Below are 25506 nucleotides of genomic sequence, written 5' to 3'. Positions count from 1 at the left end.
TTTACCTGCAAGACAACAACTTAACAAATTGTTGATTTCAAATTGTAACAGTTGTTTTGCAAAGTATGCTGCCCTCTTGTATTTTCTGTGTTATCTTCATCATACAATTACTTCATCTAAAAACTTTCTGCGATATATTCGCAACAACAAAAACAAACAAAACAAAAAAAAATAAAACAAAAGTTTAACCACCTTCACACCACAGAATCAAGCAATCAATCAAGTTACACAAATTTTCAAACACCTCACCTGTCTCAAGTACGATTGCGCGAATTGGTCCGCACGACTCTTCTTCTTCTTCTTCTTCCTTTTTTTTGGGTTTCGATTTTTTTTTAATCATTTACCCAGTACATGTTATTGGTTATGCGCGTCTTGCTCAAGGCAATGCACAACCAGGTGTCCTGTCAACTTCAGATCTATTTTTTTTTTTTTGGTCCTATGTGGTCCTTGTCCTTCTTCTTGTTTTTCTGTAGCTAGAGGGGGAAAAGTGTTACAACATTTAAGGTTAACTTAAGACTTTTCTCGTTTGGGGGTAGCTTCCAAACATTTTCACATAGGTTTAGGGCTGGCTACCTTCGGTTAGGATTAAGGATTTTAAGGATACAAATATAATTTTTGACATTTTAGGAGATTCCCTGTATTTTCTGAAGTATTTATTTATTGTTATTGTTATTATTATTATTTTTTCAAAATTCTATAGATCTACTTGAAAAAATTTGATAAATTTATTGATTATCTTAATAACTTTATTCGAGGGTTTATATAAAATGCTCTGTAAAGATATTGGACTGTCTGTTCCAGCTTTTATTAGTTCTAGATACAAATCCATATCTTTATGTTTATTTATGGGGCACTCAAAGATGATGTGTACCAATGTTCCCATAGTACCGCATTCGCATATCGGTGTTTCCGTTTTGCCTATTTTGTGGAGATAACAAGGAGTTTTGCAATGTCCACTTCGTAAACGATTAAGGTTAGTAATATTGTTCCTACCCAAATATCCACATTTGTTATACCAAGGTTTTATAGGGAAACTATCCTGCAGTCCATAATAGTCCGGATATTTACCTTTAATTTGGGAATACCAGTTATTGTAAAATTGAGTCAAGATGTTCTTTTTTGTAACACAAAAGATATCTGTGCTGATGTTTTTTACATCATATGGTACTCTTAATTCTCTCCCAATATTGGCCAAGCTATCTGCCACCTCGTTGCCTTTAATCCCCTGATGTCCCGGTACCCATTCTAATCCTATTGAAAATCCCATATTATTTGCATCTACCAGTAGTTTTTTGGTCATTATAGTTACATAATCCATTTGGTCCCATTTGTGACTAGATATTTTGGATAAGGCACTTTTTGAATCTACAAAGATCACTGCTTTCATGATTTCCTTTTCAATACATACCGACATGGCTTTGTATACCGCTATTATTTCAGTTGTGCAGATTTGTGTGTAGTTATGGAGTCGTGACGAATATTTATAATTGATGCTTGGGATGTAAATTCCAAATCCCGATTGATTTGTTTGTGGGTCTATTGATCCATCTGTATATACGTGGGTATGATTATTATATATTCCACCATATTTAGCTATGAACCTTTCGTTCGATTCAATTTCATATTTTTCAAATTCTAGACTTTTAATTGTAATGGGGTATAGAAGAGTTTTTCTTTCTACCTCATATATAGGATTGATTTTATATCTAATTATGTTTTTTGTTTTTTTGAGTATATTTGTATATGCTAGTGAGTAATCAGGTATGACCTTGTTCCTCCAGAATCTATTGTTTGCATTTATTGCTTCGTTTAGCTTATTTAGACTCTTTACTATGATATTGTTTTTTTCCGGCATTTGTTTGAGTATAGGTATATTTATGTGCTAGTATCTCCCTTCTAACTTGTAACGTTGTTACTGAACATTCTGCTTGCAATATTAAGATGGGTGTAGAACGTAGACAACCCGTTACGATTCTCAAGGCAACATTCTGTACTTGTTCCAACCTCATCATCAAACTTTTACTGCAGGGGTTTAAAAGATTGGCTGCGTAATCTAAATGAGATCTAACTATTCCTTTGTATAAACTCAAAAGAATGTTCGGGTCAGCTCCCCATTTTGTACCACAAATTGCTCTCATGACATTTATTCCTTTGTTTGCTTTAGTTATCATGTCGTTAATTTGAATTGTCATATTCAAATTGCACTGTAAATGAAATCCCAGATACTTTATTTCATTTTTCCATGGAATTTCCATATTTTGATATATCAAATGTGGGAAGTTATAAGCCTGACTTCTTTTTCTAAATATTATTGCTTTTGATTTGTGTGCTGAAATTTTAAAGTTGTGTTTCTCAAACCACTCCTGTAAATTTATTATATGGGTATTTAAGGAATTAATTAGCTTGTATATATCAGATCCTTGCACCAGAATTACAAAATCATCTGCATATTGAAAACACTCCATCTCATGGTTTATTAAATCATGTAGGGATCTAGTATAGAGATTAAATAATATTGGACTGAGTGGAGACCCTTGAGGCAATCCAGTGGATGCTTGCATTGGGCCTAATATATTATTTGATTTGTCTTTAACGTAGATATTTCTGTTGAGCAAAAATTGCAAGATCAAGTTTGCATAAGTTATTGGGATGTCATACTTTAATAAGTATTTATATAGCAAATATATATTGACTGTATCATATGCCCTACTGATATCCAAAAAAATTCCAATTGTATTTAAATTTTTACTAAATCCAGTTCTAATATAATTAATTGTTAAAGCTAAGTTATCGTTGCACCCTTTGTTTCTTCTGAAACCTAACTGCTTAGGGCTTAGTATCGATTTTTTTTCCGTTATTTGTTCTATTCTTAATTTAATTATATTTTGCAAAATTTTGCCTACACATGACTCTAGAGCTATGTTTCTATAATTATCCTCACATAAAGGGTCTCTATTGGGTTTTAAAAAGGGAATGACAAGGGTGTTTTTCCATTCTTGTGGAAAACCTGTGTTTCTTTTAACTATTTGATTAAATATTTTTGACAATGTATCTAGCGCCACCAGGGGAAGTCTGTTTATCATGCTATATGTTACAAGATCTAAGCCAGTAGCCTTATCCTTTTTATTTATGACACTTATTATTTCTTGCCTTGAAATGTCCTCCACATCCTCGTTAGTTAGGGTAACCATGAACTCAGGATCTGTTATGTCAATTGCCAAATTATTTAATATGTTCTGAGCTATGTTTTTGTTGGGAAGTTTAGCAGGGATTACAGCATTTTGATATGTGGAGAATAGCTTAACTGTTCGCCATATTTCAGATAGAGGAGTGTCCCTTGTCAATCCATTGCAAAAGCTTTTGAAGCTATTTCTTTTTTTTGTTTTAAATATTTTTTTACTGTATGCAAATATTTTTTTGATTTCAATATAATTTTCATTGCTTGCTTCTTCCTTATATTTTTTAATTTTTTCTTTTCTTGTTTTTATTAAATTAGAGCATTCCTTATCCCACCAGGGAGGGCTTTTCTTTTTTCTTATAGATTTTTCTGTTTTCAAGAGAGGTATTTCCTCATCACTCACCATTTCCATAATTTGTGTAAATGAATTATAGTCTTCACACCCATTCTTCATCAAGTCTTCCATTTTTGAAGCATAATTCTCCCAATTGACATTCTTTGTATTTCTTTTATGACTTTTTTGTGTTACTATATTTTCATTTACAATTGCGATTTTGCAAGAAGTTGGAAAATGATCACTGCCTCCAGAATCCTCTAACACATCCCATTGGCATATATTTGCAATTTCCGAGGAAATTAGTGTTAGGTCTACCGCTGAGGCATTCTGTCCAGGTAGGGTAATCCGCGTGGGTCTCCCATCATTGCAGCAAACTAGATCCAAATCCTCTAAGGATTCAGCAATTATTCTTCCATTAACATTAACAGACACTTGACTTCCCCAAAGTGCATTATGTGCATTCATATCCCCCATTAAAATTTTATTTCCCCTGATTTTATTTATGCGTCCAACCCAACTATTTAAATTTATTTTTGCCCTAGGATGGATATAAATGTTAATAACTGTAATGTCCCAATCTATTATTTTTATTGCTAAAATTTGAATTTTACTAACATTATTATTATACCTATATACTATTTTGTGATCCAGACTATTATGAACCACAGTAGCTAGGCCACCATAACCATCCCCTCGATCCAACCTATGTATTTCATATCCTCTTAGATAGAAGTGATGATTATTTTTTAGCCAAGTTTCATTTAATAGAATTAATTTGGGTCTATGTTCGCTTATGAAATATTTCAGACTGTTATAGTTACTGCTTAAACTTTTTATGTTCCATTGGATAATAAGTGGATTCTTGATATCCATCTAAATCTAGCAACTTTTGGTTCGATGAGCTTTCATGTATAAATAGCTGGTTCAAGTAATTGATTATATGTTCCTTATGTTTCCAATCTAGTTTTTTTAATATCGCATTCAGTGTTTTTTCTGTGTCCCTCTCTAGTTGCTCTGTACGGGAACATCCAGGAGTCTCATTGTTTACTGCACGAGCTCTCTCTTCGCTTCTCCCATTTGGAGATAATAAATATTGATTGTGTACTTCTTTATTGTATGTCTTATTTGTTTCATTAGCCTTTCTTTTATTTTTGTTTGAGTTATTCTCCATTTTTCTACTAAACAGGTGTTCAGGGTTACTCTTTACATTTTCTATCCATCGCATATTGATGGGAATTGTCTCTAAATTATTTATTTGAGTTTTATGTAATGTTGGGAATTCCTCCTGGCTCATTCTGAATATATTATTCTCTTGCGATTTTCTAGTAGAAACATAAGGAAATCTCTCGCATGCCTCGTAGTATGAAAGATTGTCCAGAGACATGACAGCCTTAATATTCCGCTGTCTCACATACTCTGGACACTCCTCATAGGTACTTATATGAAAGCTGCTATTACAATGTAAACATTTCATCGAACAATCCCCTTCATGTATTTTTTCCGCGCAGTTTTTGCATTTTTCTCCCCCTCTACAAAGATTTTTTGTGTGTCCAAAAAGAAAACACCGATAACATTGAACCACTGGTATCATGTATGGTTTTACCCTAAAAGGGATCCCATATATATTCACTTCCTTCGGGATTACTTTTCCCGAAAAGGTAAATGCGACCGTTTCTGTATCAATATATTTCTCCGTGTCATATTTAGACTTCCGTTTAAATCGTCTTATTTCTAGTACTTTAATGTTGGCCGAAGCCAATCCCGAAAATTTGATTAGATCTGCATCCGATATACTAGTATCTACATTATTAACGACTCCCCTACATGTTACGTTATTTGCCGGAATAAACAATTCATATCCATCATTTCTGACCACGTCATTTAAAACAAATTTATTAGCATCCTCCCATTTCTTGAAAGCAACGCTAATTCGGTTTTTTCCTTTTTTGCTAAGTTTAAGTACATTCTCGATTTTTTTGTCATTTATGTATTTTGCTAATTTCAAAAAACTATAATTACCGACGTTATCGCCTTTTGACTCCATAAATACCTCAAAGGGACCGGTATCAGTGTACTGATAATAGAAATGTTTTTTTCCTTTTTTTATTTCATTGTTATTATTAGTGATTGAATTAGCATTGCTATCAAGTAATGGTGTATTCTTTAAACTACTATTATTTTCAGTGTTTTCTATATTATCTAACATCTCCTCATCACCGGGGGGGTTAGCCCCCCCGGTAGTATCCCCCATAATTAACCGTGTAATGCAAAGCTGTCTCTTTTTTACCTAACTAGATAATGTATAATTTATTTTATTCAAAGAAAGTACAGGAAATTTAGGAATTCAACAGATAGGAAATTTGTTAGTTACCTCTATTATGTAGTTCCTATTTTGTTTTTGTCGCCTGCGTTTTTTTTGAATTATCACTTCCACACTGAACTGTCACACAACCGAACGTTACGAAAGCTCATACAGCTATCTACTAAACTCGGTCCGCACGACCACGCAACTCGAAACACAAGTACGCAAACACGGTTGCGTGAAGCGTGGCTCGCAATCGTGAAATTTACGAGACTTGCTCGACCTGTAGATTCTTGTATCCAAACCACGTGACCTCTGGTTGGCACACAAACTAACAGAGGTTATGTTTGTATCTATTTTTCAATGATTTTTCATTGTTTATCGTCGTATTTTGGATTCATTTGGATTTCGTTTCCTGTTTTTGTGAACTTTATAAACTTTACCACAATGCAAACTGATTATTTAAGGAAATTATTATTGGAAACTCCAGATGTTGCGAGAAAGGTAGGCGAAACAAATTTTATTTACTGTTCATTTTGCCCGGATATTTATCAATAATGATGAATTTTGCAAGCAATAACATTATTTCTTTTATTGTTTTAGATATTTATTGAAGCTGAAAATAATTGGGGATTTAGATCCATACGCAATTCAGTCAGAATTGGATTTTACAGTAAAGTGCAGACCATCAAGTTACTATTATAGATATTTATACATATCTGGTGGAATCTCGCAGTTGCTACTCTAAGCAGCAGATGAAAGCATTCAAAAGCCTTCAGGCACATAAATATTTTACAGCTGGATTTGTTTTGAATGGAGTAAAAATTGTTAATGATTTCCTGATTTCCATATTATTGTTGGAAAGGTATGCCTTTATTTTATTTATTCACCATTAAGAAATATATGGATAACAGTATTAGTGTCTTTTGGATAAATTGGTTCCAAATATTAGATTTCTTTACGTTTATATATCTGTTTGAAACCAGACATATCGTCGTCCTAATCTGTAAACTGCGAACTCCATAATTATCTGAAAATGATTTATTACTGCCATCTATTTGAATTACTGTCATGATTGTTCTAAAATTATATTATATGAATGTCTGATTTTAAATAAAATATTCTCAATCATTGTAAAGAACGCAAATACTCTAATAAAAATAAATTTTTGTAGTTGAAGAATTTCCAAAAAAATAAAATATTTTTTTAGGTGAAGCATTTCCAAAAATCTAATGCTAAACGACTAAATGCTTGGGCGGGGTGATAGCCAGTTCTGATGACATAGCAAATGCAGATTGTATGCGTATGGCCGGTAATAGTGAAGTCTGCAGCAATCCTATTTTTAGCTGAGTATGCCCAGGGCAAGACAGACGAAGAAGAACCCAATGCATGTACATATGTTACTGCTACATGGTTTGGAGATAGCAACATATGCACTCTCTGATGAAAAACTAATGAGTTTTGAAACTGTTCGGTCAGAGAGCTTGTTGTGCTCACTAAACGAACTGAAATATAAGATGGCTTTGCCATTGTGTTGCAGCGATATGAAAATGGTTATTCATTTTTAATTATAATGTACTTCTTCATCATGAGTAATTATGTATTGGTCTTTTAAATGTGTATTTATTTTTGTAATTAGTATCAACTTGTAATGATAATATACATTTATCGTTTAAGGTATGACTATGTTTTGACTCTAAAATAAATTATTTAAAAATCGAATACTGCCTCTTTCTGTTAGTAACTACCCATGGATATCACAAATAGTGATTACTGATAGGTTTGTTCGTAGAATGATCAGCAACTCTTGCCAACCATCAGACACATGCGCATTCATAGTCTATGAATGCTAACTATTAACTGCTCATGCATCTGATGGTTGGCAGCAGTTGCTAATCGTTTGTGTCATACTACGAACAAACCTATTAGGTCTGGATCCCATGTACCAAAAAAATTGATTAATAGCAAGCTGAAAATTTGTTAATAGCTTAACGGTGTCCAGTTGGACAAACTTTGATGTATTGTGACACTGGAACAGGTATAGTTTTAATTGTGAAACAGTTTGGAAACTCAGATTTGGAACATCAGATTACAAAAACATCCCCTATATTTTGTCGGACAGAACATCCAATGGATTTGTTATCCTTTCATTAAATTCTCATGCAAAAATCAGACTGCTATATTACTAACCAACATGATTCCTGTAGTTTGACATGGTCTTCGTGTTCTACTCATTAAAATGCCCAGTTGGTGATTTTTTCACCAGTCTGGTTTTTGCATGAGAGTTTAATGAATTGGTAGCAAATCAATTGGAAGTTTTATCTGACAAATTACATAAACATTTTCGTAGTTTGACGTTCCAAATTTTTAACCTTTTCCACAGTTAAAACTTCCAGTGTTCCCGTACATCAAAGTTTGTCGGACTAGACACCATTAAGCTATTAATAAATTTTCAGCTTGCTATTAATCAACTTTCTTTTGGTACGCGGGATCCAGGTCTATATGGAATAAATAAATAACAAAACAAATTCCCTGTCAAAACTGCATTTATTTTGAATAGAATGAAAAACAAAATAATATTGTTTTAACAAAATAGGAGATAAATGTTAAAATTTAGAATTAATAAAGTTTGTCACGTTGGCCTAAAAATTAATGTCACTAGTTACGTTAGTGTCACATATAAATAATTGTAATAATATTAATAAAAACCATAATTCCTAGCATGAGTGCGTCCTGTTTTTTGATAATTTAGTTAGGCGAGGAAACATAAATGAGTTTCTAATAGGGCTTTTCATCGATTGTCATTTGTTTCGAGCATCTGTTAGATGTTGTATAATCCGTGCATAATATTACTATACACGGATTATATGACAGAAGCTCAAAACAAATAACTGTGAATGAAAAGCCCTATAGAGGGAACACGAAAAAAATTAACATTAACTGATCAGCTCGACTTCCACAGTTCACTACTATACAAGTTACAGGCATGTTTTCAGCACTTAAAATCACCAAAAACGAAAAGTTTATAAAATAATCAATCTAATGAATGCCTTTAAATACTATATTAAGCTCAAAATCACGACAAAAAATAAATTAAAATTAACATTATTCTGATCAGTTGGACTTCCACAGTTCACTACTATACAAGTCACAGGCATGTTGTCAGCACTCAAAATCACCAAAAACGTAAAGTTTATAAAATAATTAATCTAATTAATGTCTTTAAATACTATATTAAGCTCAAAATCACGACAAAAAACAAATTAAAATTAACATTATTCTGATCAGTTGGACTTCCACAGTTCACTATTATACAAGTGACAGGCATGTTGTCAGCACTCAAAATCACCAAAAACGTAAAGTTTATAAAATAATTAATCTAATGAATGTCTTTAAATACTATATTAGCTCAAAATCAGGACAAAAACAAATTAAAATTAACATTATCCCGATCAGTTGGACTTCCACAGTTCACTACTATACAAGACACAGGCATGTTGTCAGCACTTAAAATCACCAAAAACGAAAAGTTTATGAAGTAATTAATCTAATGAATGTCTTTTAATACCAAATTAGCTAAAAAATCACGACGAAAAACAAATACGAAAAATCGAAAATTACATTGAGTTTAGGTTAAGAACGGTTTTGTGTGCCAACCAAAGATCACGTGATTTAACTTTGACAGGTCGATGGATTCCCTAATAAGAATAAAAACTTGAGGCAGATACCTTTGTCTTCAGAAATGTTACAGCTATATAGTGTAAAAATTTCAGAAAAAAATATTAAAATGGAACAGAGTTGTAGCGAGGTAAACGCAAAAAAACGTGATTTCTTTTTTTTTATTTTTAGGTTAAAATTGCGATTTTGACAATGTTCCCCCACATAAAATTCAAAATAAACTTCATTTTCGTTTTCAGCACCCTCGAAAATATAAAGTATGAATAAAATTAGCCATTCATCCCTCTGTGGTCAGTATCTCGAAAACTAAGCGCTTTTTTGAGGGTGTCACGCTCGTGTATAATATCACAAAAATTGTAACGTGATAATATGAAAAAATAGAGGATACGGCAATGATGTCACAAGTGATGGTCGGATCGAACGCCAAAATCTACACAGACATATTAGGGTGCTTTAATACCCAAGATGTCCAAAACTTCCTACTTTTATGAAAATCCCTCACGTTTACAAAATCGGTTCAGAAATCATTATTTATTTTCAAAAAATGGAAATAGAGTATAAACTAAACATAAAACTTTAAAAATACAAATAAGTAAACTCGCCCTAAATACAGGTAATAATCCACGCCACCACTTCTTTAAAATGAATTATTAACATTGACGATTAGCATCGACTTATATTTGTTGGAGTTATTAAAGCAACGTTGTGAATTTAACAGGTTGTACTATATCTAATAATTATTAGTAATCACACAATTATTACAATATACCTAAGACGTACATATCCTTTTCGTTTTTAATCAACAATAATAATACAATAAAAATCAACAAAAATAACAGGACTACCTTCAACGTTACCAATTTTCTCATTTCTCGACTTAGTTTTAGGTGGTTGTGATAGTACATACAAAAAACAAAAGTGAATAAAAAAGAATATGAATAAACAGTTATCGTTGACATTGACATTTCAAGAAAGGTTGACAGTGACAGTTTGTTGTTTGTTGTTTGTTTTCGTTGTGTTTGTGTTGTATTTGTAATTTTTTGTATACATAATTCAGTTTTTTTTATAATTCAGTTATGTTATCACTTTTCAAAGTTTTTTAGTTATTGAAATACACAAAATGAACTTAATAAAATGGAAGTAAAACAAGAATTCAGTGAGGAGATAATATGTAAAGTAAAAATAGAGTATAATGACTTAGGTGATAGTGATACCCTTGTAGATGGCTTTAAATGCGAAATTAAGGAGGAATTCAATAGACAAAGTACACATGGCACATATGATTATTTAGACTTAAAGGAATATCCTACAAATACTGAACTACTCTTATACCAAGATATAAATAAACTGAACTCATTTGGAGAAAATAAAAAAACTGAAAAAGGTTAGTATTATAACAATACAAGTAGTATAACGCCGACCTAATCTGTAAACTGCGTAACTCCATTTATCCAAATTTTACAGGAGACACAAAAAACTATCTCTCTAGGTATATGACTAATAGGAATACTGGACAACATAAATTATAAAGTTTAAGGCAATGGTCCAAGAGCTGTGAGACATTTTTGAGTAGGTATTTTAGGCAACCTGAAAATTTTTCAGGTGACTCTTCCATGATAACCTAATACAAAAATGCCGGTCTGGCTGGAGGGTAGCGGTTATTTTCCCCAAAATTCCCCCCCAAAGTTAAACAAAAGGGTAAAAATTGTCATTACAAAAAATATCATTGACGTGACTTTAAAGTAAATTTAAATATTCAAATATAAAGAAAATAAACAGGCCAGGCGATTTAAGGGCGATTTTAACTCTGCAAGATACTTGCATGGGCGCCCCAGGATTATTTTCAGGGGATGCATCTGAACTTCATAAGATTTCATCTGAATCTGTACATACTATTAACGAGTATAAAATATACAACTATACATGCATAGCTATGTACATTCTTTCCGGACAGGGAGGTGCAATTGTTATTTTGACAGGGTATTTTTAAATATTAAAAATAAATATTCTAAAAAAGACAGGTTTTTTTGTTGGAATTTTCCAACTGCCAGGTGATTAAACAAATTACGCGTGCATATAAATGAAAAGTGCTATAGGTAAGCAGAAGTGTGAGAAAGATCGTATATCGATAGCTGTTTGCGTCCTCTGTTGTAGCTAGAAAAATCACGTGACCTTAAGATATCCATGTTGTTTCTCGAAACGTTAGAGTAATTATTATATATCATAGTTTTCTAATTTTTCTTAATTAAAGAAGAAAAAAATACGTACTATACAATAGATTTTGCAAATATGATAGAAAAAAGCCAAATTTATTATTATAAATATATAGGTAGAAAAGTATTAAACTATAAACTAAATTAATTATGTGTCCGAATCTTGTACTTCTTCTTCAAAATCCACATCTGAGCTTAAATATTCATTCTCTTCTTCTTCGTCAGACTCCCCTCGAGACTAAGATTCCTCTTCTACATGATCTGTAAATAGTTGTAATATGTATGTAGAATTATCTAAAAATTAATTAGTCATTAATTAGTTGAGTTGCTACGTATTCTCCGTCCATTTATAAGGAGTAGAAGCCTGGACAATCACGGGTGCATCTGAAGAAAGACTTGCCATTGTTGAGATGTGGAGTTATCGAATAATGTTAAATATATCAGGGACACACGTAACAAGCACGGAAACATTAAGAAAGATGAAAAAGGCAAAAGAAATACTCAACACTATGAAGGAAAGAAACATGACCTACTTTGGTCATATACTACGAAATAAAAAACGTGATGTGATTGGTTATATAAGGAAAAGTATTGAGCATTGTATGTAAGCATGTGTTGAGTATTTCTTTTGCCTTTTTCATCTTTCTTGATATTTCCTTGTTTGTTAAGTGTTGTTTCCATGATATTTTTTAGATTATTCGATAACACCACATCTCAACAATGGCAAGTCTTTCTTCAGATGCGCCCGTGATTGTCCAGGCTTCGACTCCGTATAAAAGGACAGAGAATACGTAGCAACTCAATTAATTAATCACTGATTAATTTTTAATTAATTCTAAATACATATTACAACTATTTACAGATCATGTAGAAGAGGATCTGAGTCTCGAGGGGAGTCTGACGAAGAAGAAGAGAATGAACATTTAAGCTCAGATGAGGAGTTTGAAGAAGAAGTACAAGATTCGGACACAGAATTAATTTAGTTTAAAAGTTTTATACTTTTTTACCTATATATTTATAATAATAAACTTGTCTTTTTCTATCATATTTGCAAAATCTATTGTATAGTACGTATTATTTTCCTTTTATTAAGAAAAATTACTTAAAATACTGTAATATATATAATAATTATTCTAACGTTTCGAGGCACAACAACATGGCTATCGCCAGGTCACGTGATTTTCTCGAGTGAACGGACTCGCTCAGCTACAACAGAGGACGCAAACAGCTATGGGTATAAGCTCTTTCTCACACTGCTGCTTACCTATAGCGGTTTCATTTATATGCACGCGTAATTTGTTTGATCACATGGCAATTGGATAATTTCACCAAAAAACCTGTCTTTTTTAGAATATTTATTTTTAAAATTAAAAAATACCCTGTCAAAATAACAATTGCACCTCCCTGTGTCCGGAAGGAATGTACATAGCTACGCATGTCTAGTTGTATATTTTATACTCGTTAATAGTATGTACAGATTTAGATGACATCTTCTGAAGTTCAGATGCACCCCCTGAAAGTAATCCTGGGGCGCCCATGCAAGTATCTTGCAGAGTTAAAATCGCCCTCAAATCGCCTGGTCTGTTTATTTTCTTTATATTTGAATATTTAAATTTACTTTCAAGTCATATCAATAATATTTTTTGTAATAACAATTTTTACCCTTTTTTTTAATTTGGGGGGGATTTTTGGGGAAAATAACCGCTACCCTCCAGCCAGACCGGCATTTTTGTATTAGGCTATCATAGAAGAGTCACCTGAAAAATTTTCAGGTTGCCTAAAATACCTACTCAAAAATGTCTCACAGCTCTTATACTACAACGGCCATGCAACATGAATTTTGTGAACAGTGTTGCCATATCTGTTTATAATTTAGACATATGAATTTAGACCTTGTTTAAAATGTTTTTTTTTTATAATTTAGATGTTTATTTCATAGGTTAGTTTATTCATTTAAGTTAGTTTCTTTTTATTACTATTTAGTATTTTAGATATTTTATTAGTTACAGTTTAGAAATCTTCACATTGTTTAATGTTTCTATTAACTATTGCCACTATTGATTTTTATATAATTTTAATGCTTTTATATAATATATTTTCTGATTTATATCTAACATTTGTTTTCGATTTTTAAATTATATATATTGTGTTCTATTCAATTTTAAATTTTAGATGTTACAGTAAGAAATATTTTACAACATGGCAACACTGTCAGTGTTTTTAGATTACCTCAAATGTCAACTACAAATTGGTTATGTTTGGTTGCCCTAAACTTGATGTTGTCCGGAATACTATGTATCTCCTATGTTTAAAAGATAGGATGGTAAAATGGAAATATTTTATAGATACCAATATCACTAACATTTGTATATTGTTTATTAAATATTTCAGGTAAAAATCTAGAAAATGGGAAAATGCTATTTTTTGCAGTTTTTTTTACTTGGCCAAAAAAAGTGAAAAAAAGTGTTTTTTTCATGAATTCTGTTACAGAAAATGAAATAAGGACCAAAAATCCTTGAAAAACAGGACAAAATTCATGAAATTACATAAAAAAGTCTTATAAAAAATATAAAACTGCTTCTTACAAAATAATATAAAAGGCATTGAAATAAACAAATATACTTAGTCTGTTCGCTAAACTCCGACACAACTGGCTAGTGATTTTAGTAGGTAATTTTTTTATTTTTGGCCAATTTTGCCAAAATTGGCAAAATTACTAACTATTTAGTAATTATTTTTTTTGCCTAATTTACCAAATTGGCAAAATTATTTACTAAAACACTAGCCAGTTGTGTCTGAGTTTAGCGAACTGACTATACCAATATTTATACTATTAAACCATGGAAAAATAAAAAAATATCTCAAAAAGAAATCATTTCTTCAAATTGCAAAACGAACTCCTGCGCAGATGCGTAATAATTGGAATTTGACATACATGCACAATGTTGCCACGTTGTAAATTGCTTTTTACAGAGTAAAAAAGAATTTTAAATGCGTAAAATATAAGAATTTGAAATATGTAAAATATAAGAATTTGAAATATGTAAAATATAAAAATTTGATATGATAATATATAGTATTTATGATAAACTTACCCTTATTCTCGACACCTCACGGTAGAAGAGAACCGGATTATATATATATTCGCGGTGTGCAAGTACTTGAAAGGGAAACGAGAAACGACAGAGCGCGAGTCACGGAGAAATATTGCAACTATCTTAAATAATTCTGAAATTGTCAAATTGACGTATATTTCATACCTTCTGTCAATGAAGCAGAAAAATTATATATTGCTCCACAATATTGATATGATATGCAATTATTATATAGAGGTAAATTTATTCATTAATAAATGAATATAGTTTCTGTCCTTGTGGGATCGGTACTCACCGGAGGGACCGCAGACGTTCGGATACAATTAGCGTCTCTTCGCAAAGAAAATGACGTCGACTTTGCAAAGTAACAAGACACTTACTCAACACACACACTACACATGACACTAGGTATCTAACTGTTCAAAATTACCGTACCTACCATGCCAATGGCCATTAGTTGTCGAGGCATTAGCTAAATAAAAAAAAAAAAATAATTCTATTTTGCTTGCAGTACTGCATTTTAATAACTAATTTTATTTACTACATACGTTTTGATAGCCTAACCTAAATCTTATTTAATACATACGTTTACGTTTTGATAGCCTAACCTAAATCTTATTTTTTCTTCTTATTATTTTTTTGGGCTATGGCCTTGACAATTATCCAGTAACCAGGACTAATATAATTGGCCAATATAATTAAAAGTGCAAATAAAGTTGCAGAGCGTAGAAGTAGGGGTCGCTTTGCCGATCTTGCACGGTCCCAATACCCTTATTCGGCTGGTGGGTACAGCTGGGCGGTAGCCATAAAAATGTGATGCAATCTTACTGACTTACTTGGAAATGTCCGTTTAAAGTAAAATTCGGCAAGATCACCTACAAAGTGGCTTTGTCGTACACCATACTTGGGAACGGAGATTCAAACTTCTCTCCAAAGCCGTTCAATGTTGTTCATTTGGGTGTTGGTAACGGGATCAACAAAATGTTTGGAATGGTTAACTGTTTGGTGGATAAATCCTTCATGTGACAAACCATCATATGCTCTCCAGCAATCAGAATAAATTGTTGTCCTAGGAAGAATCCATTCTTCAATCAGTCCAACCAAAGTGTCTGTATCCCTTTTTTCGACCGGCACTAAAAAGAACTTCTTGGAGTTCCGTTCTATTGCTTCGAACACCCAAACACCGTGAACAATCCTACCAACATTGTACTTTCTCCTGCCAAATTTTGCTTCATCAAGTTCTACAATAATACCTTAAACCGGGAGATATTAACAGAACTTCAACCACGATTTTCCTGTCGAAGTCCTGCCCTTTGCAATACTGGAAGGTTAGAAAAGGTACTTACAATTTATGGAAAAATCCACGGGTTTCCTGTGACATTTTCCTGGGAAAATTAGATTTTCCACGAGGAAAAAAATGTGAAGGGTGAAGAAATGTGACAGGATACTATCAATTTTATGAAGCAAATTTTTTGGGTAGGAGGGTTGCAAAAGGACTAAGAGTGTATATGGATATACGAACATGTAATGATGAAAATAATGAAATTTTCATAATTTTCCGAGTCCTGCCAACTTAATAAATTAAACATAATTATTTGAAAATTATCGAAAAAAATGTTGGCATGACGTCTCCTAATGTTTAACTGCACTTGTCCCTTGAAAAATTCTGTGGAAAATTTTCACCCTGGTTCCGTGATTTTCTGAGTCATAAAATAAATTGTATTATAAAAGAAATAATTTAAATAGACATTATTCAAAATGGCAGGATGTTTAATTACGCCTTTTTTACTACACATAGTTAAAAATACCCGTGTTGAGCTGCCCCCCCCCCCACTTGCAAAAATTAAAAACAAATAGCCCTGATTAATGAGCTATTTATGAGCTTTCATATTCCGCAAACTAAAAATTTTGAGCTCGTTCCACTGAGCAGGAATTTAATACTTTAGTGGGGGGGGGGGGGCTGAGTCAGCCCCCCCCACTACTTAAAAATAGGAATATTGAATCGGTTTTTGCGACAGAATTACGAGCTATTTATGAGCTCTTGAAATTATATAGTTTCGATTTTTGAGCTCATCCTCTTCACCCCCAAACAACCCTTTAATTGATTTAACTTAAGAGAAAAATGCTGAGAAAACTTAAAATATATCGTATTGCGGATATAATTCCTATAGCTTATATACTCTAAGAATAAACTATCAAATCACGTGCATTTCGATTATTGAGCTACAACCCCTTCGCAAGAAAGCCACCCTATCTTCCCGGCTTAAGAGAAAGTTGTACTTAAAATGCATTAAATTAATTATTTGGCGACTACATATCATTTAATAATTTATAAGTTTCCAAATTACGCGCATTTAAATCAGTAAATTGCAATTTATTTTGTATAGTGCAGTCACTGAAAGTAAAAATTAACGATTACCTTCAATTTCGGTGAACCTTCATCGATTTTCACGAAAATTGGTCAGTGGTTAGAGGATACCTCAAGAAACAAAGGTGACATGGTACCACCTTGCGCCTTTACCCTGAGGGTGGATACCGCCCCTTCTCGGGGGTGCAAATTATTTTATAAAAAATAACTGCACAAATCTATAAAAGAACAAATTATTAGCAAACTTTATTATATAAAGTTATTAAAATAAGTCAATCTTTTTAAGTTATTAAAGATCAAAAATTTTAATTATTCGTGAAAAAATGCATGTTTTGAAGCGGTTTTTCGTAAATCACTGAAAAACTGTAAGTTTTTACAAAAAAGTTGATAGTACTTTTATTCTTACAGCTTATATTCTAAGAATAAACTCTTAAATCACGCGCCTTTCGATTATTGAGCTACAACCCCTTCGCAAGAAAACCATCCCATATTCCTGGCTTAAGAGAGAGTTGTACTTAAAACAATTTAAATAAATTATTTGGCGACTAGATATCGTTTAATAATTTATGAGTTCGCAAAATATACGCATCTCAATTATTGAATTGCCATTTTCTTTTTATAGTGCAGTCACTGAAGGTAAAAATCAACTATGACCTTCGATTTCGGTAAATCTCCATTCATTTTCACGAAAATTGGTGAGCGGATTTTGATGCTATCAACTTTTTCTGGAGCTCATTTTTGATAGGTATTTCTAAGTACTTTGACAAGTATTTAGTACCTAAGTGTTATAAAATGCATCTCTTTCCCGTTATTTAAGCGTGAATCCTTAGATTTGAATAGTCGCAGAAACAATATACATTTAATTACCAATAACTTACTTTAAATTAACATTAAAGGGTTTTTCAAGTAAGCAATTTATTATATTTCTTATTAGCTTCAATTTTAGCGATAAACAATTATATTTCTTATTAGCTTCAATTTTAGCGATAAACACTTTTTTTGTAAAAACTTACAGTTTTTGAGTTATTTATGAAAAATCGCTTTAAAGCATTTCGCATTTTCTTTCACAAAAATTAAAATATTTTATCTTTAATAACTCAAAAAATATTGATTTATTTTAATCACATTATATAACAAATTTTGCTTACAATTTGTCCCTCTCTCGATTTGTGGGGTTATTTTTAATAAAGTAATTTTCACCCCCGAGAAGGGGTGACATATACCCCAGGTTAAAACCCCAAGTTGTTATTGTTAATTCGTGAAAATGAATGGAGATTTACTGAAATCGAAGGTCATAGTTGATTTTTACCTTCAGTGACTGCACTATAGAAAGAAAATGGCAATTCAATAATTGAGATGCGTATATTTTGCAAGCTCATAAATTATTAAACGATATGTAGTCGCCAAATAATTAATTTAAATTATTTTAAGTACAACTCTCTCTTAAGCCGGGAATATGGGATGGTTTTCTTACCAAGGGGTTGTAGCTCTATAATCGAAAGGCGCGTGATTTAAGAGTATATTCTTAGAATATAAGCTATACGAATTAAACTACTATTAACTTTTTTGTAAAAACTTACAGTTTTTCAGTGATTTACGAAAAACCGCTTCATAACATGCATTTTTTTCACGAATAATTAAAATCTTTGATCTTTAATAACTTAAAAAGTATTGACTTATTTTATTAACTTTATATAATAAAGTTTGCTTTTAATTTGTTCTTTTATTGATTTGTGCAGTTATTTTTAATAAAACAATTTTCACCCCCGAGAAGGGGCGGTATCCACCCTCAGGGTAAAGGCGCAAGGTGGTACCATGTCACCTTTGTTTTTTGACGTATCCTCTAGCCACTGACCAATTTTCGTGAAAATCGATGAAGGTTCACCGAAATTGAAGGTAATCGTTAATTTTTTACCTTCAGTGACTGCACTATACAAAATAAATTGCAATTTACTGATCTAAATGCGCGTAATTTGGAAGCTTATAAATTATTCAATGATATGTAGTCGCCAAATAATTAGTTTAATGCATTTTAAGTACAACTTTCTTTAAGCCGGGAAGATAGGGTGGTTTTCTTGCGAAGGGGTTGTAGCTCAATAATCGAAATGCACGTGATTTAATAGTTTATTCTTAGAGTGTATAAGCTATAGGAATTATATCAGCAATACGATATATTTTAAGTTTTCTCAGCATTTTTCTCTTAAGTTAAATCAATTAAAGGGTTGTTTGGGGGTGAAGGGGATGAGCTCAAAAATCTAAACTATATAATTTCAAGAGCTCATAAATAGCTCGTAATTCTGCCGCAAAAACCGATTCAATATTCTTATTTTTAAGTAGTGGGGGGGCTGACTCAGCCCCCCCCACTAAAGTATCAAATTCCTGCTCAGTGGAACGAGCTCAAAATTTTTAGTTTGCGGAATATGAGAGCTCATAAATAGCTCATAAATCAGGGCTATTTGTTTTTTGATTTTTGCAAGTGGGGGGGGGGGCAGCTCAACACGGGTGTTAAAAATTTGTAAGAAAATTCGTGGAAAGTTACACGATTTTCTGAGTCATGCCATTTTGGACATATCTCAAGAATGTTAATATAAAGCTATTTACAAAGAGGCAGGATGGTTGTGTAGTTATTTCGAGTATAAAAATAAAATTTTAAGCCAGTAAAATTATTGCTGGTTGTTATACAAACATATTCATATCACCACAATTTTTTGAGTCATGCCATGTCAAGTATGCTTAAAAAACACTAATCTAAAACCGTTTACAACGTGGCAGGATAACCGCAATGATATTTAATACATAAAAATTAATTTTTATATCGTTAAAAGAATCATACGGTATTTAATATTATTTTTCTGAGTACTGTCTCGGATTTTTACACACCTTTCAAATCTAATACCAAACTGTAACATATATTTATTTTAAGCGATTAGATCATATTTGTATCTAAGTAAACGTAATAAAAGTAATAGGAAGAAAATCAATAATTTTACAATTAATTGGTTATAGTAGGGATTGTACCTATTATACAGAGTGTCCAGAAACTCTTCTAACAATCGAAACCCGGAGATTCCTCAGATAATTTTAAAAAAATTTAACTCAATTCACCTCGTCCGAAAATGCTCTTTAAAGTTGGCGTATTCTAATCAGTTTTTTTTAAATAGCTCCAGAACACTTCTATTTAGAAAAACGAAAACTGGTACACCTATTTATCTTCCAGAGATAAATCGATTCCATCATTTGTCAATTTTTAGTACCGGTCATAGGCATCAGTTTAGGGTAGGGAAACGGATATTTTATCGCATAACTTTTCTGTGTTTAACTTTTAAGCATTTTTGACACTGGATTATTAAACTATGGGGTATTCTTGTACTAAAAGGTACTCTTGCTTTAAGTCGGTAGGATACGGCGTGTTCTAGAAAAATCGATTTGAAAAATTTTTCAGTTTTTGAATTTGAAAAAAAGAATGTGTGTGTACTTTGTACGCACGTAAGAAGTTATACTTCTATTATATAATTTCAACGAAATAAATATACTTAACAGTTACAATACAAAAAATTAACAATAATTACCAAAAATTAAAAAAAAAAGAATATGAATCGTCCGGGATTTGAACCCGCGATCTCTCGATCTCTGGTCCAATGCCCTACCAACCAGGCTATCAAGCTGCATGTTATTGACGTTTCGCATATACATAATTACACATCACGGTGACAAGTGAAATATAAAAATAGATATTTATTTTATTATTTTACGACCAAGGAAGACAAATCCAAAGACACAAACATTATAATAAATAATACATTTAAAAAGCACTAATATATTATTTTAATGGCTTATTTGCGCTGATACATACTTTGAAAGATTAGCAAGGAACAACATACTATTGAACGTAAAGAAATAAATTATTAATCACCTAGGTAGATCTTGGCCATAGAAGTAAGTTGCTTTAAACTGCAGTTAAATATATCGCAGTAAATACTTAAGGCATTATAATAGCTGCACATGACGAATAGAGGAGAATTCAACATAAGGTTAGTTCTAGCTTGTGTATTTCTGAATTTAATCGAATTTCTTACTGGATAAAACGGATAAGATTATAATAAATAAGTATACAATAAAATGTTTTTAATACTCATCTTACTCCTGAGGAAGACAAATCCAAAGACACAAAAATTATAATAAATATATTTACTAAAAACACTAATATATTCTTTTCACACCCCTTCTTGCACTGATATATTTATACATAACTAGAAAGATTTAGCAACCAAACGCCATACTGTCTTTGTGCGCATGCGCGCAGATTATGAAATTTTACTCTCAATCGCGCCTAAAGAAGTATAACTTCAAAAAAAATAAAAAAAAAACTATTTAGAAAAACTATTTCATCATCATCAATGGTGCTACAGCCCTATGAAAGAGCCTCGACCTTCCCAAGTCTATTACGCCAGTCAGTCCTATCCATTGCCAACCGTTGCCAGTTTGCTGCACCTATTTTTCTCCCATCTTCATCTACACCATCTTTCCATCTAAGTTTTGGCCTACCCCTATTTCTACTTCCGACAGGTTGTGACATAAGGATTCTTCTAGGAGGGTTGTTATGCTAGATGTCCTGCCCATCTTAGTCTTCCTATTCTTGTAAGAGATGCTACGTCTTTACCACCAAATATATGTTTATATCTGTGGTATACATTGTAGTTGTACCTCCTCCTCCAAATACCATTTTCACAGATGCCACCGAATATGCCTCTCAGGATCCTTCGTTCAAATATAAGCAGAAGGTTTTCATCTGCCTTGGAGATGGTCCATGTCTCCGATCCATATGTCAACACTGGTTGTATAAGGGTTTTGTATATGGTTATTTTTGTTTTTTGGCTTAAGTTTCTGCTTCTCATATGTCTACTCAGTCCAAAATAGCATTTGTTCGCTAGGATTATCATTCGCTTGATTTCTTCCGTCATGACGTTCTCCTTGGTGATCAGGGAGCCTAAGTATGTGAATTTGTCCACCACTTCAAAGGTAGAGTTATCAACAGAGAATTGGTGACCGATGTTTCGGCTCTATTGTTGGGTGTTGATGCCATCATCTTAGTTTTCTCCTCGTTTACTCTCAGGCCCATATTTTTTGAGGCATTTGAGAAGGTGGTATACATTTCTTCTAGTTTGCGTGTTGTGCGGGTCCACGTCATCGGCATATGCCACAATTTGGGATGATTTATTAAACATATTTCCTCTGTTGTCTATTCGGGCATCTCTGACCGCCTTTTCCAGAGCTATGTTGATGAGGAGACACGCCAGCGCATCTTCCTGTCGCAGCCCAACATTCGTTTCAAACGCCTGTGATTGTTCGTCCTGTATTTCGACTTTGCAAACGACTTTACGCATTGTAGCCTTAACCAATCTTATCAGTTTGTCAGGGATGTGGAATTCATCCATGGCTTCATACAATTTATCTCTTTGGACACTATCATAGGCCGATTTAAAATCTACGAAAAGATGGTATGTGTCGATATTGAATTCATTGGTTTTTCCAGTATTTGCCTTAGCACAAAGATCTGGTCTGTTGTTGATCGACCAGGGAAAGGTCGATATCAAACCACTTTGATATTCTCCAAGAAGCTCCTCTGAATGTGCACTTAGGCGACCATATAAGATGCTCGAAAATATTTTGTAAGCTGTATTAAGGAAGGTTATTCCCCTATAGTTTCTACATTCCAATTGATCACCCTTTTTGTGTAGCGGGCAAACGATTCCAATACACCATTCTTCCGGGATTTGTTCCTCATTCCAGGCTTTCAGTATTATTTTATATATTTGATTAGTCAGGGTAGCACCCCCATATTTAATAAGTTCCGCGGATATACCATCACTTCCTGGAGATTTATTATTTTTTAGGTGTTTTATTACATCCCGTACTTCTTGAATTGATGGAGGCTCTAATGGTGTATTGTTGGTTGCTCTTGGGTTCGGTTGATTTGGATCTTCTACTTCGATGGTAAGTAGTTCTTTATAGTGTTTCACCAACCTTTTCAATATTTCTTCTTTTGTATTTAGTATGTGCCCCTCCTTATCCTTATATAGTCTTAGCCTTGGTTTGAATTCCTTTCTTGCATTATTCAGAGTTTTATAGAATTTTCTTGTTTGATTTTCCTGTTTTAATGCCTCAAGTTCTTCCAGTATTCTATTTTCATAAATTCTCTTTTTTCTTCTATGAATGCACTTCTCTTCTCTTCTAAGGTTTTTATATTTTTGTTGTTTTTCTCGGGGTCTTCTTTGCTGCATCTGTTTATATGCATCGTTCTTTCTTCTTGTAATATCCTCACACTCAGCATCGAACCAGTCATTGCGTGATGGTGGTTTCTCTGGCCCTAGAATATTATTTGCTGCGTCTTTAATATTACTTTTACACATTTCCCATTGTTCGCTGGTTGTTAGATTTTCATTAATTATGCAGTTAGTTTCGATATAGTTTTGAAACCTTTCTACCGTTTGCGGATTTTTGAGGAGTTCAATATTAAGACGCGTTGTTTTGGTACTTCTCTCCTTCTTCGCGTTTGAGATTCTAGCTCGAATTCTTGTGCCAACTAGAAAGTGATCTGAATCAATATTGTGAAAAGTTGATAGCATCAAAATCCGCTCACCAATTTTCGTGAAAATGAATGGAGATTTACCGAAATCGAAGGTCATAGTTGATTTTTACCTTCAGTGACTGCACTATAGAAAGAAAATGGCAATTCAATAATTGAGATGCGTATATTTTGCAAGCTCATAAATTATTAAACGATATGTAGTCGCCAAATAATTAATTTAAATTATTTTAAGTACAACTCTCTCTTAAGCCGGGAATATGGGATGGTTTTCTTACCAAGGGGTTGTAGCTCTATAATCGAAAGGCGCGTGATTTAAGAGTATATTCTTAGAATATAAGCTATACGAATTAAACTACTATTAACTTTTTTGTAAAAACTTACAGTTTTTCAGTGATTTACGAAAAACCGCTTCATAACATGCATTTTTTTCACGAATAATTAAAATCTTTGATCTTTAATAACTTAAAAAGTATTGACTTATTTTATTAACTTTATATAATAAAGTTTGCTTTTAATTTGTTCTTTTATTGATTTGTGCAGTTATTTTTAATAAAACAATTTTCACCCCCGAGAAGGGGCGGTATCCACCCTCAGGGTAAAGGCGCAAGGTGGTACCATGTCACCTTTGTTTTTTGACGTATCCTCTAGCCACTGACCAATTTTCGTGAAAATCGATGAAGGTTCACCGAAATTGAAGGTAATCGTTAATTTTTTACCTTCAGTGACTGCACTATACAAAATAAATTGCAATTTACTGATCTAAATGCGCGTAATTTGGAAGCTTATAAATTATTCAATGATATGTAGTCGCCAAATAATTAGTTTAATGCATTTTAAGTACAACTTTCTTTAAGCCGGGAAGATAGGGTGGTTTTCTTGCGAAGGGGTTGTAGCTCAATAATCGAAATGCACGTGATTTACTAGTTTATTCTTAGAGTGTATAAGCTATAGGAATTATATCCGCAATACGATATATTTTAAGTTTTCTCAGCATTTTTCTCTTAAGTTAAATCAATTAAAGGGTTGTTTGGGGGGTGAAGGGGATGAGCTCAAAAATCTAAACTATATAATTTCAAGAGCTCATAAATAGCTCGTAATTCTGTCGCAAAAACCGATTCAATATTCCTATTTTTAAGTAGTGGGGGGCTGACTCAGCCCCCCCCACTAAAGTATCAAATTCCTGCTCAGTGGAACGAGCTCAAAATTTTTAGTTTGCGGAATATGAGAGCTCATAAATAGCTCATAAATCAGGGCTATTTGTTTTTTGATTTTTGCAAGTGGGGGGGGGGGCAGCTCAACACGGGTGTTAAAAATTTGTAAGAAAATTCGTGGAAAGTTACACGATTTTCTGAGTCATGCCATTTTGGACATATCTCAAGAATGTTAATATAAAGCTATTTACAAAGAGGCAGGATGGTTGTGTAGTTATTTCGAGTATAAAAATAAAATTTTAAGCCAGTAAAATTATTGCTGGTTGTTATACAAACATATTCATATCACCACAATTTTTTGAGTCATGCCATGTCAAGTATGCTTAAAAAACACTAATCTAAAACCGTTTACAACGTGGCAGGATAACCGCAATGATATTTAATACATAAAAATTAATTTTTATATCGTTAAAAGAATCATACGGTATTTAATATTATTTTCCTGAGTACTGTCTCGGATTTTTACACACCTTTCAAATCTAATACCAAACTGTAACATATATTTATTTTAAGCGATTAGATCATATTTGTATCT

General features: G+C 32.6%; 1 protein-coding gene and 2 long non-coding RNA genes across 3 annotated transcripts in view; 2 read left to right on the top strand and 1 right to left on the bottom strand.

The window, feature by feature from the left end:
* Positions 1-354: 354 nt before the first annotated feature.
* On the bottom strand, positions 355-5991 carry LOC126888059 (uncharacterized). The gene is made up of 2 exons (XR_007699370.1): positions 5887-5991; positions 355-473 (listed from the first exon to the last, which is right to left on the bottom strand). It is a non-coding gene; the product is annotated as an uncharacterized LOC126888059 (long non-coding RNA).
* A 336-nt stretch (positions 5992-6327) lies between these two features.
* On the top strand, positions 6328-7539 carry LOC126888058 (uncharacterized). Its single transcript, XR_007699369.1, has 2 exons — positions 6328-6682; positions 7028-7539. It is a non-coding gene; the product is annotated as an uncharacterized LOC126888058 (long non-coding RNA).
* Positions 7540-10496: 2957 nt separating this feature from the next.
* LOC114333897 (zinc finger protein 664-like) overlaps positions 10497-25506 on the top strand; it is a 41575-nt gene continuing 26565 nt past the window's right edge. The window contains exon 1 of the mRNA XM_028283894.2: positions 10497-10879. Coding sequence (XP_028139695.1) covers positions 10630-10879 — 250 coding nt within the window. The 5' untranslated portion in view covers positions 10497-10629. The remainder of the gene's footprint in view (positions 10880-25506) is intronic.

Source organism: Diabrotica virgifera, chromosome 7 (genome assembly GCF_917563875.1).
Source record: "Diabrotica virgifera virgifera chromosome 7, PGI_DIABVI_V3a".
NCBI classification, from domain to species: domain Eukaryota; kingdom Metazoa; phylum Arthropoda; class Insecta; order Coleoptera; family Chrysomelidae; genus Diabrotica; species Diabrotica virgifera.
Note: the sequence above shows the minus strand (reverse complement) of the source record. Positions and strands in the feature narration are given on the sequence as shown.